Source organism: Callospermophilus lateralis, chromosome 6 (genome assembly GCF_048772815.1).
Source record: "Callospermophilus lateralis isolate mCalLat2 chromosome 6, mCalLat2.hap1, whole genome shotgun sequence".
Classification (NCBI taxonomy): domain Eukaryota; kingdom Metazoa; phylum Chordata; class Mammalia; order Rodentia; family Sciuridae; genus Callospermophilus; species Callospermophilus lateralis.
This window is the reverse complement of record NC_135310.1, coordinates 86158629-86178959: the sequence shown is the minus strand read 5'-3', so window position 1 is coordinate 86178959 and position 20331 is coordinate 86158629. Positions and strand designations below refer to the sequence as shown.

General features: G+C 35.8%; 1 protein-coding gene across 6 annotated transcripts in view; it reads right to left on the bottom strand.

Annotated features, from left to right (window-relative positions):
- The window catches only part of Filip1 (filamin A interacting protein 1), a 170493-nt gene that overhangs the window by 59118 nt on the left and 91044 nt on the right, over window positions 1-20331 (bottom strand). For all 6 annotated transcript variants that reach the window (XR_013091625.2, XR_013091626.2, XM_076858485.2 and 3 more), the window contains exon 3: window positions 3807-3980. Coding sequence is in view for 4 of the 6 variants with exons in the window: in XM_076858485.2 (XP_076714600.2) it covers window positions 3807-3980 (174 nt within the window). In the remaining 2 variants the exon portion in view is untranslated. The remainder of the gene's footprint in view (window positions 1-3806; window positions 3981-20331) is intronic.

Here is a 20331-nt window from a genome sequence, read left to right as displayed (position 1 = left end):
GTTGCATGAACATCTGGAAAAAAACAGCATATGAAAATATCAAGTGTTCAGGGGCAGCCTTACTTAGCTTCAACATATTCTGTCCACTGGGCCTTTGAGACTGGCTGTTCACAGTAGCCTTAGTCCATAGCTAAACCACTGGAGTAGGTTGCTGGGATCTCAGTGGATAATGCTCACCTCACCCACATTAGTACAATTTGACCCCACCATGATTACATCACCAGGAAAACAGTCTTTTTGTCTCCTAATGCATAATTGCTGAGGAATTGGGTTGCATAGTGTGCTTTTGAGGCAGAACTGTGGACCCAGACTTTAGAATTCAGAGGCAGTAAATTCTTCTGCTATAAAGCATTAGTGTGAGGATCTATCTTCTAATTTTAAATTCTGCATGTAAGAACTTAACATAGGTAGCAATACAGCATCTGTGCCAGATGCTATTTCTTGTTATTTTGTCTGGAAACATATCAAGCTCCTAAGAGAGAACTGAGATGGCCTATTCTCTTGGCTGTATATGAAGACTAATTCCCATAACTATAGACCCTATAGATTCATGAATCATATGTACCATGTATATGGCTTTTGGTTTTGAGGATCCAAGCTGTAGCTCAGCTTAGAGGAATGGCTTTGATTAATGAGCAGTGAAAGTGGAATGGGCACCTATTATTTTGGAAATACAGCTTCCACTTGGACAGAAGTGGAAGGAAAAATGAATGAGATCATCATAGAGCCAAAAGCCAAAAATTTACTAAGGAAAGAGTGTACCTGGAAGTCTTTTCCAAATGAATCAGATTGGCAGATTAGTGCAAAGACTTGAGATTGAGAACAATTTCAGTATGTGTTAGATAAAAGGATCACAGTTCAGGAAATGTTTTTGACTCTGTTACCTGAAGAGGGCTAAATGGAGAAGTACTAAGGAATCCAGGAAGAGAGAAATCAACTTAAAAGGAAATACAAAGTCTTAAAGATCAAACCAGATTTATACAAAAGGGAAATGGATCTAAGTGCAAAGATAGAGTCATAAAAAAATCTTGGAGCTGGAAACTTATAAATTTTTTAAAAGTTTGCGAATATGAAATTGGTACTATGATAATTGTGTATGTCCTAATGAACTCTTGGATTCCTTGGAAAAAAACAGAATATAGGGACTTAAAGATAAAATAATGCATCTTTGAAAATGCCAAGACCAAGTCATTTTACTGAAGAGGAAAGCAAAAACAATTAATTGAGTTTGAGTGGAACAAGAAATTAAATTAAAAGGAAAGAAACAAAAATCTTAATTTTTCTTGGAATTTTGCTCAAGAGAATTATGAATTTTAACATTCTGGACTTTGATTTATAAGGAAGTTCAGGGAGGTTTAATATTTTCTATTTAATTTTTGCCCAGACATTTGGCAAGGGAAAGAGATCCACCGCGTTGTGTTCATACTTAGCCTTCGGTGAATTCAACTGGGGCCTAATTTGGTATAGAAATTACAATGAGCAGTGATTTTTTTATTATTATTATTTTTAAATTTTTTTGGACTGAGATGCAACAAAGCTTCCAGGAACAAAAGCTAGACTACATGCTCATGGTCCCAGGAAACTAATGGAACAGTGATATATTGGAGTTCATGTTTGGAAGACTCATGTTTCTGGATAATAAGAACTTGACTGTTAATACTAAAGGATTAAGAGAGCAAAAATCTGTACATAATGGGAAAAAAAACCTTTTTCTTCTAGCATTCTATTTCTCTCACAATGCAGGACTTCATTTGTTAGTACTAGGAAGAGTAATTTCATTCTTCTCTCTTTCTACTTCCTCACTCACTTCTCCCCAAGAGAGAAATGACTCTCAGATTGCTGAAAGGAGAAAGGAACAAAGAAGTACACCCAGTTTAGCCGGTTCCAGGACAAATTACAAGCTGGTTGTTTCTGCTCTGCTGCTCTGTCCAGAGGTAGGAATGGTGGTGTCCAGCCTACTTTCTTTTTTTGCGGGGAGGGGAGGTACTAGAGATTCAACTCAGGGCACTCAACCACTAAGCCACATCTCCAGTCCTGGTTTTTTTAGAGACAGGGTCTGACTGAATTGCTTAGCATATTGCTTTTTACTGAGGCTGACTTTGAATTTTCAATCCACGGGCCTCAGCCTCCAGAACCTCTGGGATTATAGGCATGCGCCACTGTGCCTGGCAGGCCTACTCTCTGAAGGTAGATTAGAAACTCTTCTCTTTGTGTACTATCCATAGAACTCAGTGAATAGGAGACAATGATTCTGCACATGTCTGCCTTGGAGACCTATCTCTTCCTTGCATGTACATCCAAAGCTCTTGGGAGAAAAAATTAAGATGCTCAAATGAAACCATTTATTGAAGCTGAGTTATCCAATTCAAGTTACTATTATTATAAAATCAATGTATGTTTTTAACCTCTCTTTGTCTTTTCCTCCCCAAATCCCTATTTAGAATCAGTTAAAGGGTATGAGCAATTATCATTCTCAAATCCTAGAAAATACTAATGGCTGATGTTTTTTGAGTACCCAGTACTGTGACAGATGCTGTGCTAAGACCTTTACAGTATTGCTCTGTTCCATCCTCACATCATCTCTGTGAGGTGTGCACTGTGGTTTCTCCCACCTCACAGGTAAAGGTTTAGGGCCAAGAGGATATAGCTCAGTTGGTAGAGTGCCTGCCTCGCATGCACAAGGCCCTGGGTTCAATTCCCAGCACCACAAAAAAAAAAAAAAAAGAAAAAGAAAAAAAGACGCTGAGGCTTAAAGAGCACAATTGGCCAAGGTAAGGTCATATACAGCTAGTAAAGGTGCATCTCAAACATGGAAGTGTTTCCAGCTTGTTGACTGTACTCCATCACATAATCATCTCTTAACAACTTTAGGAAAAATTGAGAATACAGCTTCAGTTTGCTCTTGTTGAATAAATTAGAAAATTATGAAGCATCAATCTGTTTTGAATACTAACTAAAGAATATGTTGTCTCTCAGATCTGTCAAACTGAGCTGCTCAGAAGACTTGATAAAAGTCAAAAGTTAACTTTATAATAAATTGCTTTAAACATTCAATTTTGTGAGGTTTTTTTCATTCATCATGCTAATTGCATAGCTATTAATTTTTCACATGAATTTTCAGGAATCAGTGTGACTAGATTTGTAAACTGTGACCCTAATTTGGCATCAAACTTATACTACAATGTGAAAGTATTTTTAAAATATTATCTCATGGGTAATTAGTAATGATAGTCCATAGTTCCTAACACAATCTTATACACAAAAGTGATTAAATATAGCCCTATAGAATTATAATAAAAAATTGTTCTAAGAATTTCATTGGGAATTTGCCTCAATCATTGTACTTTAGCTACTCACATAAGACCTTTTTAATTATGACAGTCTTTAAGATACCCCCCAAACAATCTGGCTTTATAACCATAAATATTAATAATAAAATCAATTTAGTTTTAGATTACCAATTTGATGATAATCCTGACAACTCAATGTTAAAACGGACAAATATTTCAAATTTTTATACACATAATTTCTTAGAGAAGTAAAACAATAATATATTGTAAGAGCATGTAACTATTATACTCACATGGAAAATATACTTCAAGCTTTAAGCATATTTAAGTAAAAGCTTCTGAAATTCTTATCATTGAAGCTCACCAACTACAACCTTGAATTAATTATACTTTACTTGATATTAGTATACCATAAAAATTTTTCCTTTGAAAGAAAATGTTCAAGTATGTAAATAGAAAAATGGGAAGATATGCCTCTGAGGTTTCTTTCTAGGGGACTTGGTATCATATTTTTACCTCTGAGATAGGTTTCTCATAGACATCTTCTCCTATGGACTTCTCTTGAGCAAGGATGGCATCTCGGTGCAGGATCCGAAGCACTTTCTCTGGTTCTGCAGATCCGTAGTGAGCCTCCAGAACCTCAGGCTTGGTTTTTTCAGTCTTCAACATATGGATCACATCTTCTCTGGCCTGTGGTAGAAAGTACAGCAAGTTCAGATGGTTGACAATATAAATCATATAACAGGCTCACAAAATCAACATGGAGCTTATTGAATACATACCCACCTCTTCAGGGTTATTGGCAAATTAACTGGGTATTCTGTTCTTTTTTTTTTTTTTTTTTTTTTTCCGCCAAGAGCAGATTGGCAAGCAGATACTCTGCTTCAGGTTGCTAGGAAGCAGGCAAGCAGAAAGAGGGCTTGTGCTAATATTAACTACATAAAAATTGCTTGATTTAAGTAGCAATGATTTGAGAGAAGGGCAGGGTTGGGCTGGTTTTGGTATAGATAACTTGTTTGAGTGCAAATGAGGTCAAAGACAAGCTAAAATCTTCTAGGTTTCTATTTATGCTCTAAGTACAGTATTCAAATCCAGTTTAAAGTAAAACCCTGCTCTCTTCATCCCATAACTCAGTGTTAATTATAGCTAGCTATAACTTCATGTGAAATTAACAAACAGCCTTTATTAGTGATTTCTTTCTATTCCTCATCAAGTAATTCCTTTTGCACAGAAGTACATGGTTGAGTATTCACTCCATGCTAGGCTGGGCTTTTTCCATCTAATGCATTCATGCTGAAAGTGAGATATTATTCTTTGAACATCCAGACTACCCACAGATGAATTGGGTTTGGTAGGGTCATGGTTATTCTTTTGGTTTCTTAGCACAACTTTAACTGAAGCTTTCGAGAAAACCATGTAATTGTAGGTTTTATATGATATTATCTTTGGTCCCCATCCCATAATGCAAATGCATCTGGATATATTTTGTACTGGTTAGCTGTGATGATATTGCTAGTCATGATGTAGCTGACATTTGCTAAATGTACTTCCATCTGGGCCTTGGCTCACTTGGAACTGTTTTTCCAGTAATGGTGATGGGTAAGTGTCTGACTTCATTCCAACTTGTACTAAAGACCAAACTGAGAGTTTCAGTCTGTGACAATGGAATAGAGTTTTCCCTATATTAATGCTAACTATGGATTTGAGTCTTTAAAAATGGATCATTATTATGGTTATCTAAACAAGAGAACTGACTAGTCAAGTATTTACAATAGGACCATCAGAAACTTGGTATTTCTTGAAGTTCCTCACTTCTACTGCATTGTCAGTCTCCAAATTAATCTAATTCTAGATGATTAAAGACTTATCACTTCAACTGGTTGAGACATCAATCAACCAGAATATGCAAATTTTCAGGGTCTCGACCACATATATGTATGCTCATTTCAAGACTAAAAAAAGGAAAATATTACTTTTGAAGAACTTAGTGATGGGAACATTAATGAGAATATTAAGATCAGAAAATAGGTTCCTGTAAAGACAATATGTCTCCATGCAGGGTGAAAGGATATTCATACAGTCACAATGTCAGGCTAACCTGTACAGTATCTTTATGCAAATTGCTTTAGAAAAATGGTGCCTGCTTCAATGAAGGTATGGTCCTGAATCAGAGTGCAGCTTATGCAGCTCACCTAGTGAGAGAAGAGTAGGTTGAATTCCAGCTACTCATCTCCTCATGCAAGGCATAATTCTCTAACTGCATGAGGTGTTCCTATTCTGAAGGAGCCTCCAGGTGCATAACTTGTTCCTAGTCTTCAGGAGGGAAATGTTCCTACATTCATCTCACTGGTAAACACATATAGCATCTTCTAAAGTAATGGTTCTCAAAGCTGACCGCATGGGAATCACCTGGAACTTTAAAAAATCCCACAGCGCATGCCATCCCAGACCAATTACATCCCAATCTCTGGGAGAAGGACTTGTGCTTAAGTACATGTTAAAGCTCCCGGGTGATTGCAGAGTACTGTGCTCACACTGCTTTGGTTTGGATTTGGTTTGAGTGTGTCCCCTAGGGGTTTGTGGGCCAGAAACTTGTTCCCCAATGTGGTGATATGAGAGATACTGGAACTTTTAGGTGGTGGGGCTTAGTGGAAGGGGAACATTAGGTCATTGGGAACACTCTCAGGTTGATATAATTCTCACAGGACCCTGGATATTCCTTGAGAGCAAGTTGTGCAAAAGAACAAGCCTGGCCAGTGAATTCCTCTAGCTTTCTCTCTCAAGATGTGACTAATCTCCCCCTCTCACACATGCTTCTGCCATAATGCCATCTGCCATGCTGTGATGCACAATACAATAGGCCAAGTTATGGTGTTACACAATTGTGGATTTTCAGTCTCTAAAACTATGAACTATATAAGCCTCTTTTCTTTATAAAAGATTGAGCCTCCAGTATTTTGTTAGCAACAGAAAATAAATGAATACACACACTAATCAATTAAGAGACAGAGCAACCAAACTGATGAATAATCCCTGGTACTATTCAATCTAAACTTTGCTAAGTTGGTGTATGTGCTTTTTCTTTTTCTGTTTTTGGAAAGATATTATCACCTTATTTCTTTTAATCACCTCACACCTGAGGTCAGCCTTAAACTTTAGCCAGAGCGGAAAACTTCATCTGAAAAAAGAAACTGTGAATTTAGTGACTAATGCAATGAGAAGGAAGAAAAATTTAGAATCATATTTAAAAGGACAAAATGGTGATGATAAGGTTGGCAAGGTGGAAGTCTCCATAACAAACTACTTTTTTTTCCTATCTTTAAAATCAAATGAAGTAAAGGCTGTCTTCTAAAGTTCACATTTTAACATGTGAAGTGCAAAGACTTACAGGGAAGACATTGAATTTACTGGGGTTTCTTTTGGGGAGGGAGTTAAAAATTTTAAAAATAATCTCAGCAACTTGGGAAGCTGAGGCAGGAGTGTCATAAATTCAAAGCCAAACTCAGAAACAAGACTCTGACTCAAAATTTAAAAATAAAAAATAAATAAATAAAATTTAAAATGTTTAAATGATAAAGGAGAATGTATTGTCATTTGTACACTAATTTGAGATATTGATTCAAAATAAAATGCAAATATTTCAAATAGTTTGTTTCCTGCTTTCTAAAATGTAGTAGATATGTAAGAAAAGAAAGAGCAGGATAAAAGCAAAATTCAAATTCTTCAGAAAAGAAATCATGACTGAAGGCATAGACTCAGTCATATAGTACTTGAATAATTAAACAAACTTTTGAAAGACTGAAAGAAAATGGCTTAGAAGACAGACACTAAATGTAGTGGGATGAAGGCTGCTTTTAGTCCCTTATCTTTTGCTTATATGTTCTCAACTTTCCACAATGAATATGTAATTAATTTTATAAAAAGAAACAAAGTTGCACTTTTATAAAGAAAGTCCTCATATTTTTATTTCACGCAAGTCCTCATTATTTCTATTTCACACAAGTTCTCATTATTTCTATTTCACACAATGGGGCAAGGGCAAATAATGTAGTAGAAAGTTCCTTTTACACATGCCCAATGCTGAGAAAGCCACCTTCATTCTGGCTATATATAAGCCTACACACAGTGTCCCTGGGATTTAATACAAGGAAAACACAAACCAAATTTCAGAAAGATTGTACTATACCATCGTTTTGGCATTGCTTTGATTCCTTTTAGGATTATTTAAACACAGCAGTAAATCCAAGATAGAACAGCCACTAAAGTGGGTGGGGATGCCAACAACGAGGTGGTGTGAGGACTATAGTTGTCCCACTAACATTTATTCTGATTTACTCACATTCCAACTAGACCACTGAAGGAATCATTGAAGAGCTATTTACATATTGCCTTTCCACAAATGACATCCTGAAAAAGTGTTTGTCCCTAATTATGGATAAATGTCAGAAAGTGGCTTTTAAAATGCAAACTGTATTTAATAACCTTGAGAGCTTAGATTGCACCACTGAGTTAACACAAGTTTTCACAACCTGAGCATAAAGAAAATTAATTAAATCATTTTTTCTGTATTTTTATTTTTATTTATTTATTTAGGTACTGGGGATTGAACCCAGGGCTCTTTACCTCTAAGCTTTTTATTTTGAGACAGGATCTTGCTAACTTGCTGAGGATGGCCTTGAACTTGCATCCTCCTTCCTTAGCTTCCTGAGTTGCTGGAATTACAGGTGTGAGCCACCATACTCAGCAAGTTAATTAAATGTTAAAACTATTAAGCAACTAAACACAAACAAAAACAGAAATAAAATTCACATGATGGTATAGTAGAAGTTTCCAGTCCTAACATTGCTTTGACCTAATCTGTGAAAAAGGATCATAATAACTTTCTTACATGATTGTTGTTAGAATGGCATCAGATATAAATATATTAAATGCATAGTAAGCACATGGCACACAGTAGGTGCTAAGTCAATGGCAATGATTTATTATAGTTCTCTTAGTTCCCTATCATTAGATAACTTTTTGCACATGAAGAGAAAAGGAATTTTGTAAGATATATTTTTCCCTAGTCAAATGTAACATTTAAAACTGGTAGAGTTTAACCATCTATACATTCCACAATTTGCTTTGAAGAACAAAATTTGTTTTTTTTCAAAAAGGAATTTTTTAGTTAAAGCAACCTCTTCCCAAAAGTTATTTCATCTTCCTGACTCAGTTTGTTTGTCTCTAAAGTAGGGAAACTAATCCTTCTATGTCATAGGTACTTTGTCAGGTTCTAACAAGAGGATGCAAATAAAGTTTATTTGAATCAGTAAATAGGTAGTGATTTCAGCTTAATAGTTTACTATTCAATTTAAAATGCATAAATATTATTGTTAGTTATCATTTGACCAAATCTTTCTGATTCTCTTAGAAGATAACTTCTTCCTACCGATGTGAAATGCCTATTATTTCTCTTCCTAAAAATCCATTTATGCTTGAACCTTATTAATTGCTATAAGATATATATATATATTTCACATTTCATCTTACTTTCATTATCCTAGAAACTAATTACCAAAGCAAAAGAGGCTAAGGTGATGTAATACTGTGTATCATATATTTTAAACCACACTATTCATCTCTTATTTAGAGCTTTTTTTTCTTTTTAAAATTTATTTTATAGTTGTAGTTGGACACAATACCTTTATTTCATTTACTTATTTTTATGTGTTGCTGAGAATTAAACCCAGGGCCCCACACATGCTAGGTGAGTGCTCTATCACTGAGCCACAACCCCAACCCCATTATTTAGAGCTTTTTATCTGATGTGATAATCCTGGAAAGAATAACAATATTGTCTTTAATTTACTGTATTTAGAAAAATTAAATACAATAAATCAATATTGTGGCATCTTTTTAATCAGTGGATTATTGAAGGTGACCACGTGACCATAATAAATTTGTTCACTATTTTAAATATGCAATTCAATCTAAGTAAAAATGATCCTATATTTTGGGGCTAAAACTACTGTTACAACTAAAATTGAGAAACTTGTTAATTTTTTGATAAAGGAATAAAATTCCAAATATCAGAAAGCTTCTGGTTTTGAACACTATTTTCACACACAAGTTTAGTTAGAAGCAAGTGGTAAAGCTCTAGGATTCTGGGGCACTCCTAAATAGACCATTCCATTGAAATACAGGTAAAATGACCCAGAGAAGAATGCTTTGAAAAAATTCTCCAAAAGAGCTACTTTTCTGCCTGAGAAGTGGGGGAGGGGATTGGAAGAATGAGACAATAAAGTTGTTCATCTTAATCCTAATGATAGAGGAGAGTAAAAATGAGAGGAGGCTATAGAAAAAGACACATGTTTCTCTTGCATGAGACCTGGCTCCTCTTTGTGCTAATGCAGTCATGGTGGACCAAGAGGTTGTGAGTTGGCTGCGTGAGGAACTGATTCAAAACATATGGGGGCAGCAAAGAGCTACTCTGTGAAGCCCAGGTCCATAGGTGAGCATGTGATTCATCTCATAAAGTCAAGTGAGGGCATCTGGGCCTTGCCAGGGGTCACGAGGCAGAGTAAAACATAGGTTCAAAAGGGGGACGAATTTAATTATTTATGCAATAAATATTTGTAAACATTTACTTAGTGCAGTACACTGTATTCAGTATTAGAGATACAATTGCATCCCTAGGAATTCAAGTCTGGAGGGATGTAAACAATTGAAAGCATTTACAAGATGATATAATGTGCTTATGGTGGAAGAAATGCAGGGAGCTAAGAACTTGATCTGGAAGAACATTTGACTTAAATCTGAGCTAACAGAGGAGGCTTCCTGGAGGAAATGATCTAAAATCACAGTGAGTACTTGGGCCAGAGAAAAGAGGAGGAAAGGTTAAGATCAAAGAAAGACTTTGCAAAGGCCAAACATATTTAGATGCTTGGGTTGGTGGAAGATGAATGATAGATTCTCAAGAATGCCTTGTAAGCCATGCAATGAGTTTGCATTTTTTCATAAAGTAGCAGGAAGTTCTAAAATTTTTAAGCACAAGGATAATAAATGGCATGGTCAAAATTGTGTGGCAGAAGGATCACTCATTTGCTGTGTTAAAGACTGAAAAATTCTGAGTCAGCAGATCTCTTGGTGGATTCCAGCAATTGTGTTTTGAAATATCTCTGCAAGTGATACTAAAGCACAACTACATTTAGAAGCCACTGCTCTAGGGCAGGGAGGTCAATTCAGCACCCAAAACGCTTAAAACGTGGTGGTTAGCTCTAGGTTCCCAGCAGGGTCATTTGATTCCTAGGGACTTGATTGCCCCAGAGGTTTCTTGATGCTCTCCCTGAGTTATCAGTCCCGCTGACCTTTCTTCACCAAAGAATCAGGGTCACTTCAGAGCAGCAGGCCACACTAGGTCATGGGAAACTGTTGGAAATGTTTATCAGTCCTGAACAAGCCAGGGTCACCAACTGTCCTAGTGTGTCTGGGACTAAGGGGAGCAGAGTCCTAGGGAGCTGGACTTCTAAAAACCAGGACAGTCCCAGGCAGACTTGGACAAATTGGTCACCTTATGGGAATCCCATGTAAGAAGGAGACTGCATATTTCATAATATCCCTGTGCCTAAGAGAGCAGTCAAAATTGGGCTCATAATGCTCAGGAGCTAAATTTCAAAGTTTAGTTTTCTTTTAAGGAAAGGTACCATCATTGATTATTATGCCTGGTGATCATTGGACTGTTTAAAAGTTGCTGGATTTTTCAATCTTCGAAAGAAACAAAACTATAATGAGTAAGAAAGAATGCTTAGATTTTGTGTTCTCATGGCACACTCCTTTCCACACTCCTTCACGGGGACATATGTAACCCTGGGAGCACAGAATTGAACAATGAGCACTGGACCCTGAAGATAAATGATGCACTCCGTGAAGCACTAAGCTTACTGAAAGATAGGAGAGGAGTTAATACATCTTAAATTTTATTTATTCATTTATTTGTTTGGGGTACCAGGGATTGAACCCAGGGCGCCTAACCACTGAGCCACATCCCCAGCCTTTTTATTTTTTATTTTGAGGCAGGGTTTCGCTAAGTTGCTTAAGGCCTTGCCAGGTTTCTGAGGCTGGCTTTGAACCTGCAATCCTTCTGCCTCAGCCTCCCAAGCTGCTGGGATTACAGGCTTGCCACCACTGTGCCTGGCTATTTATTTATGTTTAATTGACACATAAAATTGTACATATTTACAGAGTACTGTGTGATATTTCAGCACATGTATATGCTATGTAATATTTAAGCCAAGCTAAACATATCTACTAAAACATTCATCATTTGTTTATGAAGAAAACATTCAAAATCCTTCAGACTTTTTTGAGATATACAGTATATTGTCATTATCCATAGTCACTCTACTGAGCAACAGAACACCAGAACTTCTTGCCTTTAACCATAACTTCATACCTATTAATCAGCTTTTTCCCAACACAGGCTATTAATACAATTTAATTATTTACTTGAGTGTTTAGGGCAAAACACAGACAAAAACATCAACACTTTTTTTTTTTTTTTTTTTTTTTTTTTTTTTTTTTTTAGGCAGACAGCTTGGGAAAGACTGTTACATGTTATCTCCACTCACTTTGTTGTGAAGGATACCCAGTGGGAAGTTCAAGAGGCCTGCCCCACCTAATAACCCTGACACTAGGCACATTAAAAAAGGCACTACTGCCAAGAGCTGCTGAGGTTCAATGAGGGATCCATTTTGAGGAAAGAATAAATCTAGTTCTCTGCTTATGGAAGAACCAGAATGACACAGTTCCCAAACACTGTCACCCCTTTGTATTGTTTATTTAACTACACAAATAAGGCCCCATTGCTGCAGTGAGCCAAGGAGCCCTAGAAGAGATGGCCCCAGAGGATCAGGACATGCCCATTTTGGGAATTCCCTGTTCTGTATCTATTTACATAAGGTGATTTATTAGTTTACTTGTCTATTTCCTTCTTGGGCGGTGAGCTGCCTTGAGGACACTGGGTCTACAGTGTCTCTAAGAGTGCCTGCCACATGATAGGCACTCAGTAAATATTTGTTGAAATAAAGAAAAGTAAAATTAAGTGATGTAAAGTCAGAAAGGCATAAGGTCCTGAAAATCTCAGAACAACTGTGACTACTTTTTCTTGTTCAAAATATCTAAACAATTACATTTTGTCAACCTCTCTGCTCTTTCATCTGACATCTTTGTCTACAATGTAGGAGTCACTTTGTTCTTCTCAAGTTTATTCCAAAAAGAAAATATGTAAACTGAGTAAGGAAAAACAGTACATTCCACCAGAATGCTGCAAGAGGAAATGGGCTCTCTCTAAATCTCACGCAAACTAAATTACACTATTTATCCTAGCTAGGTAAATACTAATATTATAAATGGATTAAAAGAGAAACTATGGGATTTATAATGTATTAGCTATTATTATAGAAATTAAACCCATTTCCCCCTGAACTTTGGAAAGTAAAATCACCATGATTACTAGTACAACAACATATGAGAAGAACATTTAGACATGGTTAGTTTAAAAGGCCACTAGAGCTAAAAATGTGACTTTTGGTTTCTCTGGGGAAAAAAAAAAATTTCCTCCACAACTATATGGTTAATGTAGCCTAAAACTTCCTGCAGAGTTTATTCATTAAAGACTAGTACTTCAGACTGAATATCATCCAAAAGAAATCTTGTATTAAAATATAAGAAGTAGATGCTATTTTTCAGTTAAAACTTGCTCTTGTCACCATGAAAGCTTGAATTTTTACAAGTAAATAACTCAAAACCCAATGATGTTTTTGTCAGAAATAATTTCTAAAACTCCATCCTAAAATTTATATGGATCTCAAGAGACCCTGAATACCAAAACAATCATGCAAAAGAATAGAGTTGGAGGTGTCTCATGCTCTCTGATCCCCAAACTTACTACAAAACCACACTGATTAAAACAGTATGGCACCGTCATGAAAACAGACATACAGAGCAATAGAATAGAGAGCCCATAAATAAACACTGGAATACATAGTCAAATGATTTCCCATAGGGATGCCAAGACATTCCATGGGGAAAAGAGAATCTTTTCAACAAATGGTGCTGGGAAATCTAGATATCCACCTGTGAAAGATTGAAGTTAGGCCTTACAGCTAATTCAAAAATTAACTCAAAATTCATCAAAGTGTAAGGCTAAAACTATTAAACTCTCAGAAAAAGTATGTGAGAAATGCTTCATGATATTGAATTTGGCAAATATTATACCAAAAGCACAGGCAACAAAAGAGAAAAAATACATTAATTAGACTATGTTGAACTTAAAAATTTTTGTGCTTGATGCTTGAACACAATCATCAGAGTGAAAAGCAATTCATGGAATGGAAGAAAATATCTGCAAATCATATAGTTGTTAAGGGTTAATACCCAGAATACTAAAGAACTTCTATAATTAAAAAAAAAAAAATGTTTTCATGGGCAAAGATTTGAATGGATATTTCTCAGAATTAAAACTTTTAATAAACACATTAAAAGATGTTTAATATCATGTACCATTAGAGAAATGCAAATCAAAATCATGGTTAGATGACAGAACTTTACACCTATTAGGTGACCATTACAAAACAAAACAGAAAACAACAAGTGTTAGTGAGGATGTGGAGAAATTGAAACCCTTGTAAGCTACTGCTGGACATGTAAAACAGTGAAGCCACTATAAAAAACAATACAGAACATTCCTGATATAGATAAAAATAGATTGCCATAATTAGTAATTCCATTTCAGGTATATACCCCCAAAGAATTAAAAGCAGGGATTTGACAAGTTATTGTATGCCGTGTTCACCATACAGCAGAGCCATTATTCCCAATAGTCAAAAAGTGGAAGGAACCCAAGTGTCCTTGACACAAGAATGGTAAACTAAATGTGGTATATACATACATACAATGGAATGTCATTCTACCTGACAAAGGAAGGAAATTCCTACACATGCTACAGTATGAATGAGCTTTGAAGGTGTTATGCTACATCAAATAAGTCTCTTACAAAAGGACAAATAGGATTCCACTCATATGAGGTACTTAGAATAGTCAATAATGTATTGAGACAGGAAGTATAATAGTGGTTACCAGGGGGAAGGGGAGATGGAGAAAAGGAAATTATTATTTAATAGGTATAGAATTTCTGGTTTAGGAGATTAAAAATTTCTGGAGATGGATGGTGGTGATAATTGCACAAGATCAATTTGCTTAATGCCACCAAACTGTACACATAACAATAATTAAAATGGTCAAATTTATGTTATATATATTTTATCACAGTTCTTTAAAGTTAAAATTACCTTGTTCACCCCAAAAACTCAAATAAGAAAAGAAAATAAAAATAAATTCCAATCCTTTAGCTAGAAATTACCAATTTAAAAAAAAACAACAAAAAATGCTATGTAATAAATTTTTAAAGAATAGTCACATTTTCCTTGTCATTAGTCATCTAAATGTCACTGTCATTCATGGACTTAAGTGCATTTTTATTATTTAGTTTTCTTCTTTTTTGTACACTTTAGGATATTAATAGTAAGACAGCTGCTGAGTCCTGGACTGGAAATTAGATAAGGTCATAGGTTACCTCATGTGGAGCTGTGATCCTACAGTATAAAATTTCTTAAGCTTTTTGTTTTGTGCTAAAAAAGACCTTGTGAGAGCTCATAAACTGCCCACTTTCTGTGAGCCAGGTGAGAAGCTGAATTACTTGGAACATGGAGATGTCATTGCTAAAACAGAGATATTTTGTGGTTGTTTATCCAGCTCAGTAAATTTCATCCTTTCAACATAAACCAGCTAGACCAGGCCCAGGACAGACAAAGCACCTCTGGCACAACTCTACCTATTAGGTTGAAATTTCTTCACCTCCTTAGTTTTTCCTGATTGTCTCCTTTTCAGCTGGTCTCTAGAAGATATTATTCTAGCTTGAGGAAAATCACTGGTGTAATTCCATCTGGGGGACTGACTGGCATGTGGCCTTGCTGCAAAGCTATTTGCATGAAGGACTGAGGCTCTTCCTGGGAAAGAACTCATCCCAAGGGAGGAAGGGCACCATTTTGGTTGAAGAATAATGAAGCAGGGTCAGAGGGGAAGGGTGAGTCTGAGTGCAGCACAGTGCCTGTCACTCAGAATCCCATCCAGCCCACCCACTCCCTCCATCCATGCCCGAATCCCCGGTGAAGGATTGCAATAAAAGACCCAAATAAAAACCAGAGGAATTGGTAAATTAGAATTCAAGGCATTGCAGCTTCCCCAAGAAGAGGGAAGGGTGGGGAGGAACAGACCTTTCTGTATCTTGCATCACGCTCTCAGTGTAGACATCAGCCTGAGCAGCTTCCAAGTGGACACCCACTGCCATCAACAGAAAAAAAGAGCCTTTGGGGCACACAGCACACGACCAGCAGGCACTTATAGGGGTAGCCATCGGGACCACCATAGATTGGAAAGGGAAAAAAAGGGCAAAGGAGCAAATACCAATGGTAGCCCAGGGGGGCGTGTAGAACATGTGAAGGTCATTTTCTGGGGCCTTCTAGGACTTAGGAGAGGAATGTAAAGGAGCTTGGCATTCTCACTGAGCAGGAGGATGCAGAAGTAGGAGAGGGAAAGATAATAGCCTTTGATCTTATTTTTTATCCTCAAACTGTTGAGAGTTGAGAAATGTGAGGAGTACTTTTTCGAAAGAGTAACAATTTTAGACAAACTAGATAAAACTACATTGTCTACATAGAATTCATACATGAGGTTTATTTAAACCACATACCATTGAGTTCAACTTCTGACCTAAGTGAATTCTGTTTGAAGCATACATAGCAATATTACAGTTTAATTTTTTGAGCAAGAATACAAGAAAATCTCAACCATTTTGAACTTGGGAAGAATGTCACACTAAGTATTTATTTGCCTTAATAAAGAAGAGACCAAAAGGGCTGGGGGTATAGCTCAGTTGGCAGAGTGCTTGCCTTGCATGTACAAGGCCCTGGGTTTGATTCCCCAGTACCACAAAAACAAACAAGAGTTAGCACTCTAAATTGTTGTTTGGGAATAGGTGCATCCTCAAGTGTATTATAAAATCCCTTTCTACTTAAAGAATATGATATTTATAAGTTGATGTCTTTTTAAAACCTCACATCATTATCGATAAAATTTTCAGATGTATAAAGAAATATATTATTAGTGGATACTGAGTCCACTTGCTTTATTGTCTTTTTTAGAAAACATGTTCTTGATGTAAACTTAGAGATAGTTTTTTGCTGACTTTTATCCCTACTCAAGAGATGCAGTGTGGGCTTGGGTTGTGGCTCAGTGGTAGAGTGCTCACCTAGCATGTGTCAGTTGACTCTAAACTTCAGTTCCCAACCTAGTATGAAAATGAAATAAATGTGAAGCAACTAATATTGTGCCTGGAATACAGTAGATGTCCAATTAAAAAAACAATTTCCTCTTTTTGTTCTCCCATAACAGTGAGTTGGCTTATGTGGGACAGCTGGATCTACTGGGCAGCATTACCGAAAGTGTTTCCACATACTGAATCAATAGGTCAAAGGCTAGGCACCTTTTCTTTTCCTTGTTGCCCTCAATACCCTGTGACTTCCCAAACCATAACAATATCTTGATTCTGATGCTGTGAACCTAATAGGCCGGTGGCAAACCCATATCAGCTCACAACTGCACTTCGGAGCTTCTTGTGCTATTTTGTTGATGTGGTTTGAAGAAGTAGCTCTCTCTCTAATTCAAAAATTTGGATTGCCCTGTTTACCTAAGTCAGCAGTTCCTTCACCGCTGTCGAACGATTATACTACAGTAGAAATTACATTTTTTCTAAATACTTTTTAGTATTCTATTTAAAACCCAGCATAGTAAGAAACAATGTTAAATAACGTATCTTATACTAGTACTTCTGTTCTTTTGCTGAAAGTAGGCATTGCCTAGAGATGAAGGATACAACTGAAGTCAAACCCTCTGATTTAGGAAAAGACAGTTTTAAAAATAAATAAGCATCCAAACGGGAAACTTAAATTTTTAAAAATTGCTTTTTAAATATTTAATAATAATCCCATAGAGTTCCTACTTGGCATTTCTTTTTAAAGAAAGGAGATCCCTGAAAGAGTCACAAAACTTCTGTATAATTTGTGATTTGAGGACTGATTTTTATAGGTAATATTTGGCCTTAGAAACCATGTTGCCATCTAAAATGCCAAACTTTTATTTCAAAGAGATAGCATAGGCAATTTCATCTCTTCATAAAATTATCTTGCCTTTTCAGTATACTGGACCAAAGATGAGATACATTCAAAAAACTTTAAGCACGAACAACTTATCATACCATTACCTAAGTGCCATTATTTAGGACTTATACAATGTTCTGCAATTTCAGAACGAATTCTCAAAAATAAAATTTTCAGAATTGTCATTTCTGATGTCTGATACTTCCCTAGACACAGTAGTTAGAACTTTGTAATTAACAATTGTTCATTTTCTTCCTCCTTGCAATGAGGAGGAGGGCAGGAGCCTCTTGTTCTCTTTGTGTGGTCACACAAGGATTGACACAAGTGGGAGTTCAATAACATTTGTTAAATGAATGAATTGTGTGTCTCTGCACACGTGCTTGAGTATCCTACTTATATGTCAAATCTGTGTTTCTTTTCAAAGCATATACATTTCTTCTTTGAGGATAGAACTGCTTTTTTACAAACATCTACCTTTCAATAGAGAAAGTTCAAATTCCAAAATATATTAGTTACTTTCATTAATGTTCACAAAATCCCTGTCAAATCTTCCCCATGATTCAGGTTCCTCATCATATGTGAGGAACAAATAGAAATTAACTACAATTGATTCTCATCATTATAGTAGTTCTGTTCTATAAAACTGCTGGAAATACTGAACCACTGCTTTGAAGGGAAACAGGTTTCTGTGAGCTCTCTTCAAAACATTTCTATCCATCCATCAATCAATGTTCTGCTTAAAAGATTCTTACTTCATATAAATTCATATTTTATATATATCACATATAGATATCATACATATACTTCATATATATACATATATATATATATACATATACATACATACATACACATGTACACACACACAAATGTGGAAAATGTGACACTAAATATACCACAAAAGACAATTGACTGCAATGTAAGAGCTGAAACAGGAAGGCAGAGCATGGCCCTATTCAATCCTGCTTGGGAATGTGCCTACCAGGCAATTCAAAATTTTTGCCTTTCTGTGCATGACTGAGTATGGACCTGAAAGCACTGCAATTATTGACTTGAGGATTATAATAAATTTTATTGAGTAGGAAAATTCAGAGTTACAGAATCTGAAAATAATGAGAATCACCTATATTTTGAAGCCACCAAGAAAATCACTGGATAGAGATAGAGGAGTAGCATAGAAAAGTGCTGCTCATTGTCAATGGGAACTCCCATCTCCAACTTCCTTGTAGACTGGAGGAGGTTCTGAAAATAATCTGTTAATAGATACACATGGGGTCTCTACAAATATTAAATTAAAAATATTAGCTGGGAGCAGTGGTGTATACCTATAATTCCAGCAGCTCCAGAGACTGATTCTGGAAAATCACAAGTTCACAGCCAGCCTCACAACTTCGTGAGGCCCTAAGCAATTAGCAAGAACCTGTCTCAAAATACAAAATCAAAAAAAGGACTGGGGATTTGGCTCAGTGGTTAAGTACCCCTGGGTTTAATCCCTAGTACAAAATACACACACACACACACACACACACACACACATGAATATTCATATCTTTTTTTAAGAGAGAGAGAGAGGAGAGAGAGAGAGAGAATTTTTTAATATTTATTTTTCAGTTTTCGGTGGACACAACATCTTTATTTTATTTTATGTGGTGCTGAGGATTGAACCCAGCGCCCTGTGCATGCCAGGCAAGCATGTTACCACTTGAGCCACATCCCCAGCCTCCCATATCTTTTAATTAATTAAGTAGTTTAACTAGAAAGACATAGATTATTACACAAATATAATATTATTTCTAACAGAAAAAATCAAAGAAACTCCAGATTTCAGAAACATTTGAATACACTATGGTACTTTCATAAGATAAAATATTATGCAAGGTTTAATAATTGCATTTCATTGTCTAGCATACACAAGATCCTGGGTTCAATTCCCAGCACCACAAACACAAAACAAAACATATTTCAATAAATTTGAATGATGAGGAAAGTGACTTCAATCAATATTCAAAGTTGTAAATAGTGTGCTTGCTATTATGGAAAATAATCCATGTGAAGAAAATTACCAAACCATTTTAATTATTCTTTCAGAATTGTTGATAATTTATATTTTTCTTTACAACTTCTGAATTTTTCTAAGTCACTGTTTTAAAAATTTTTTTTTTCAGTTTTGTCTTCTGAGATTTTTGGGGATATCTTTACCTTAGTCCCTTCCCCTTAAGAAATTTAATACTGAAATATATACACACAGTACATATTTTTGTACTGTGGACCTTTTGAGGACCATAAGCCATTGTCACAGCTAAAATTTCTTCACACCTCCCCATCTTTGCACCCTCTTGGAAACCTCAGTGGTCTCATTGAGAATGTCTGTTCTAAATGATCTCTATAAAACTGGTTTTACTTAGATAATTAGACAAAATTATTCTTAAAAGAAAGTTCTGGAACAGGCAGTTTTGGATTAAAGGGATGTCCATTAGTAGAATATTTGATCCTTTTGTATTGGAAAATTTGAAACAATGATCTTTCTATTACAAATTTTTTTGTGTGTAAGTAAAAATTGTTTCAGCTAATATAAATCTGGCTCTAGGTATAATATGGAACTAATATATTTTGCTGGGAAGGACAGAGTTGAATTTAATAATAACCATTATTACCTTGCACCCTGGTATGGACAAAATTCTCTTTTAGGAGTATTATTTAATTTTTTTTAATTCCATTCTATAGACGACGAAAACAAAGCTCAAAGAAATGAAATCGCTTGCCCAAGGTCATATCATTAATAAAATATT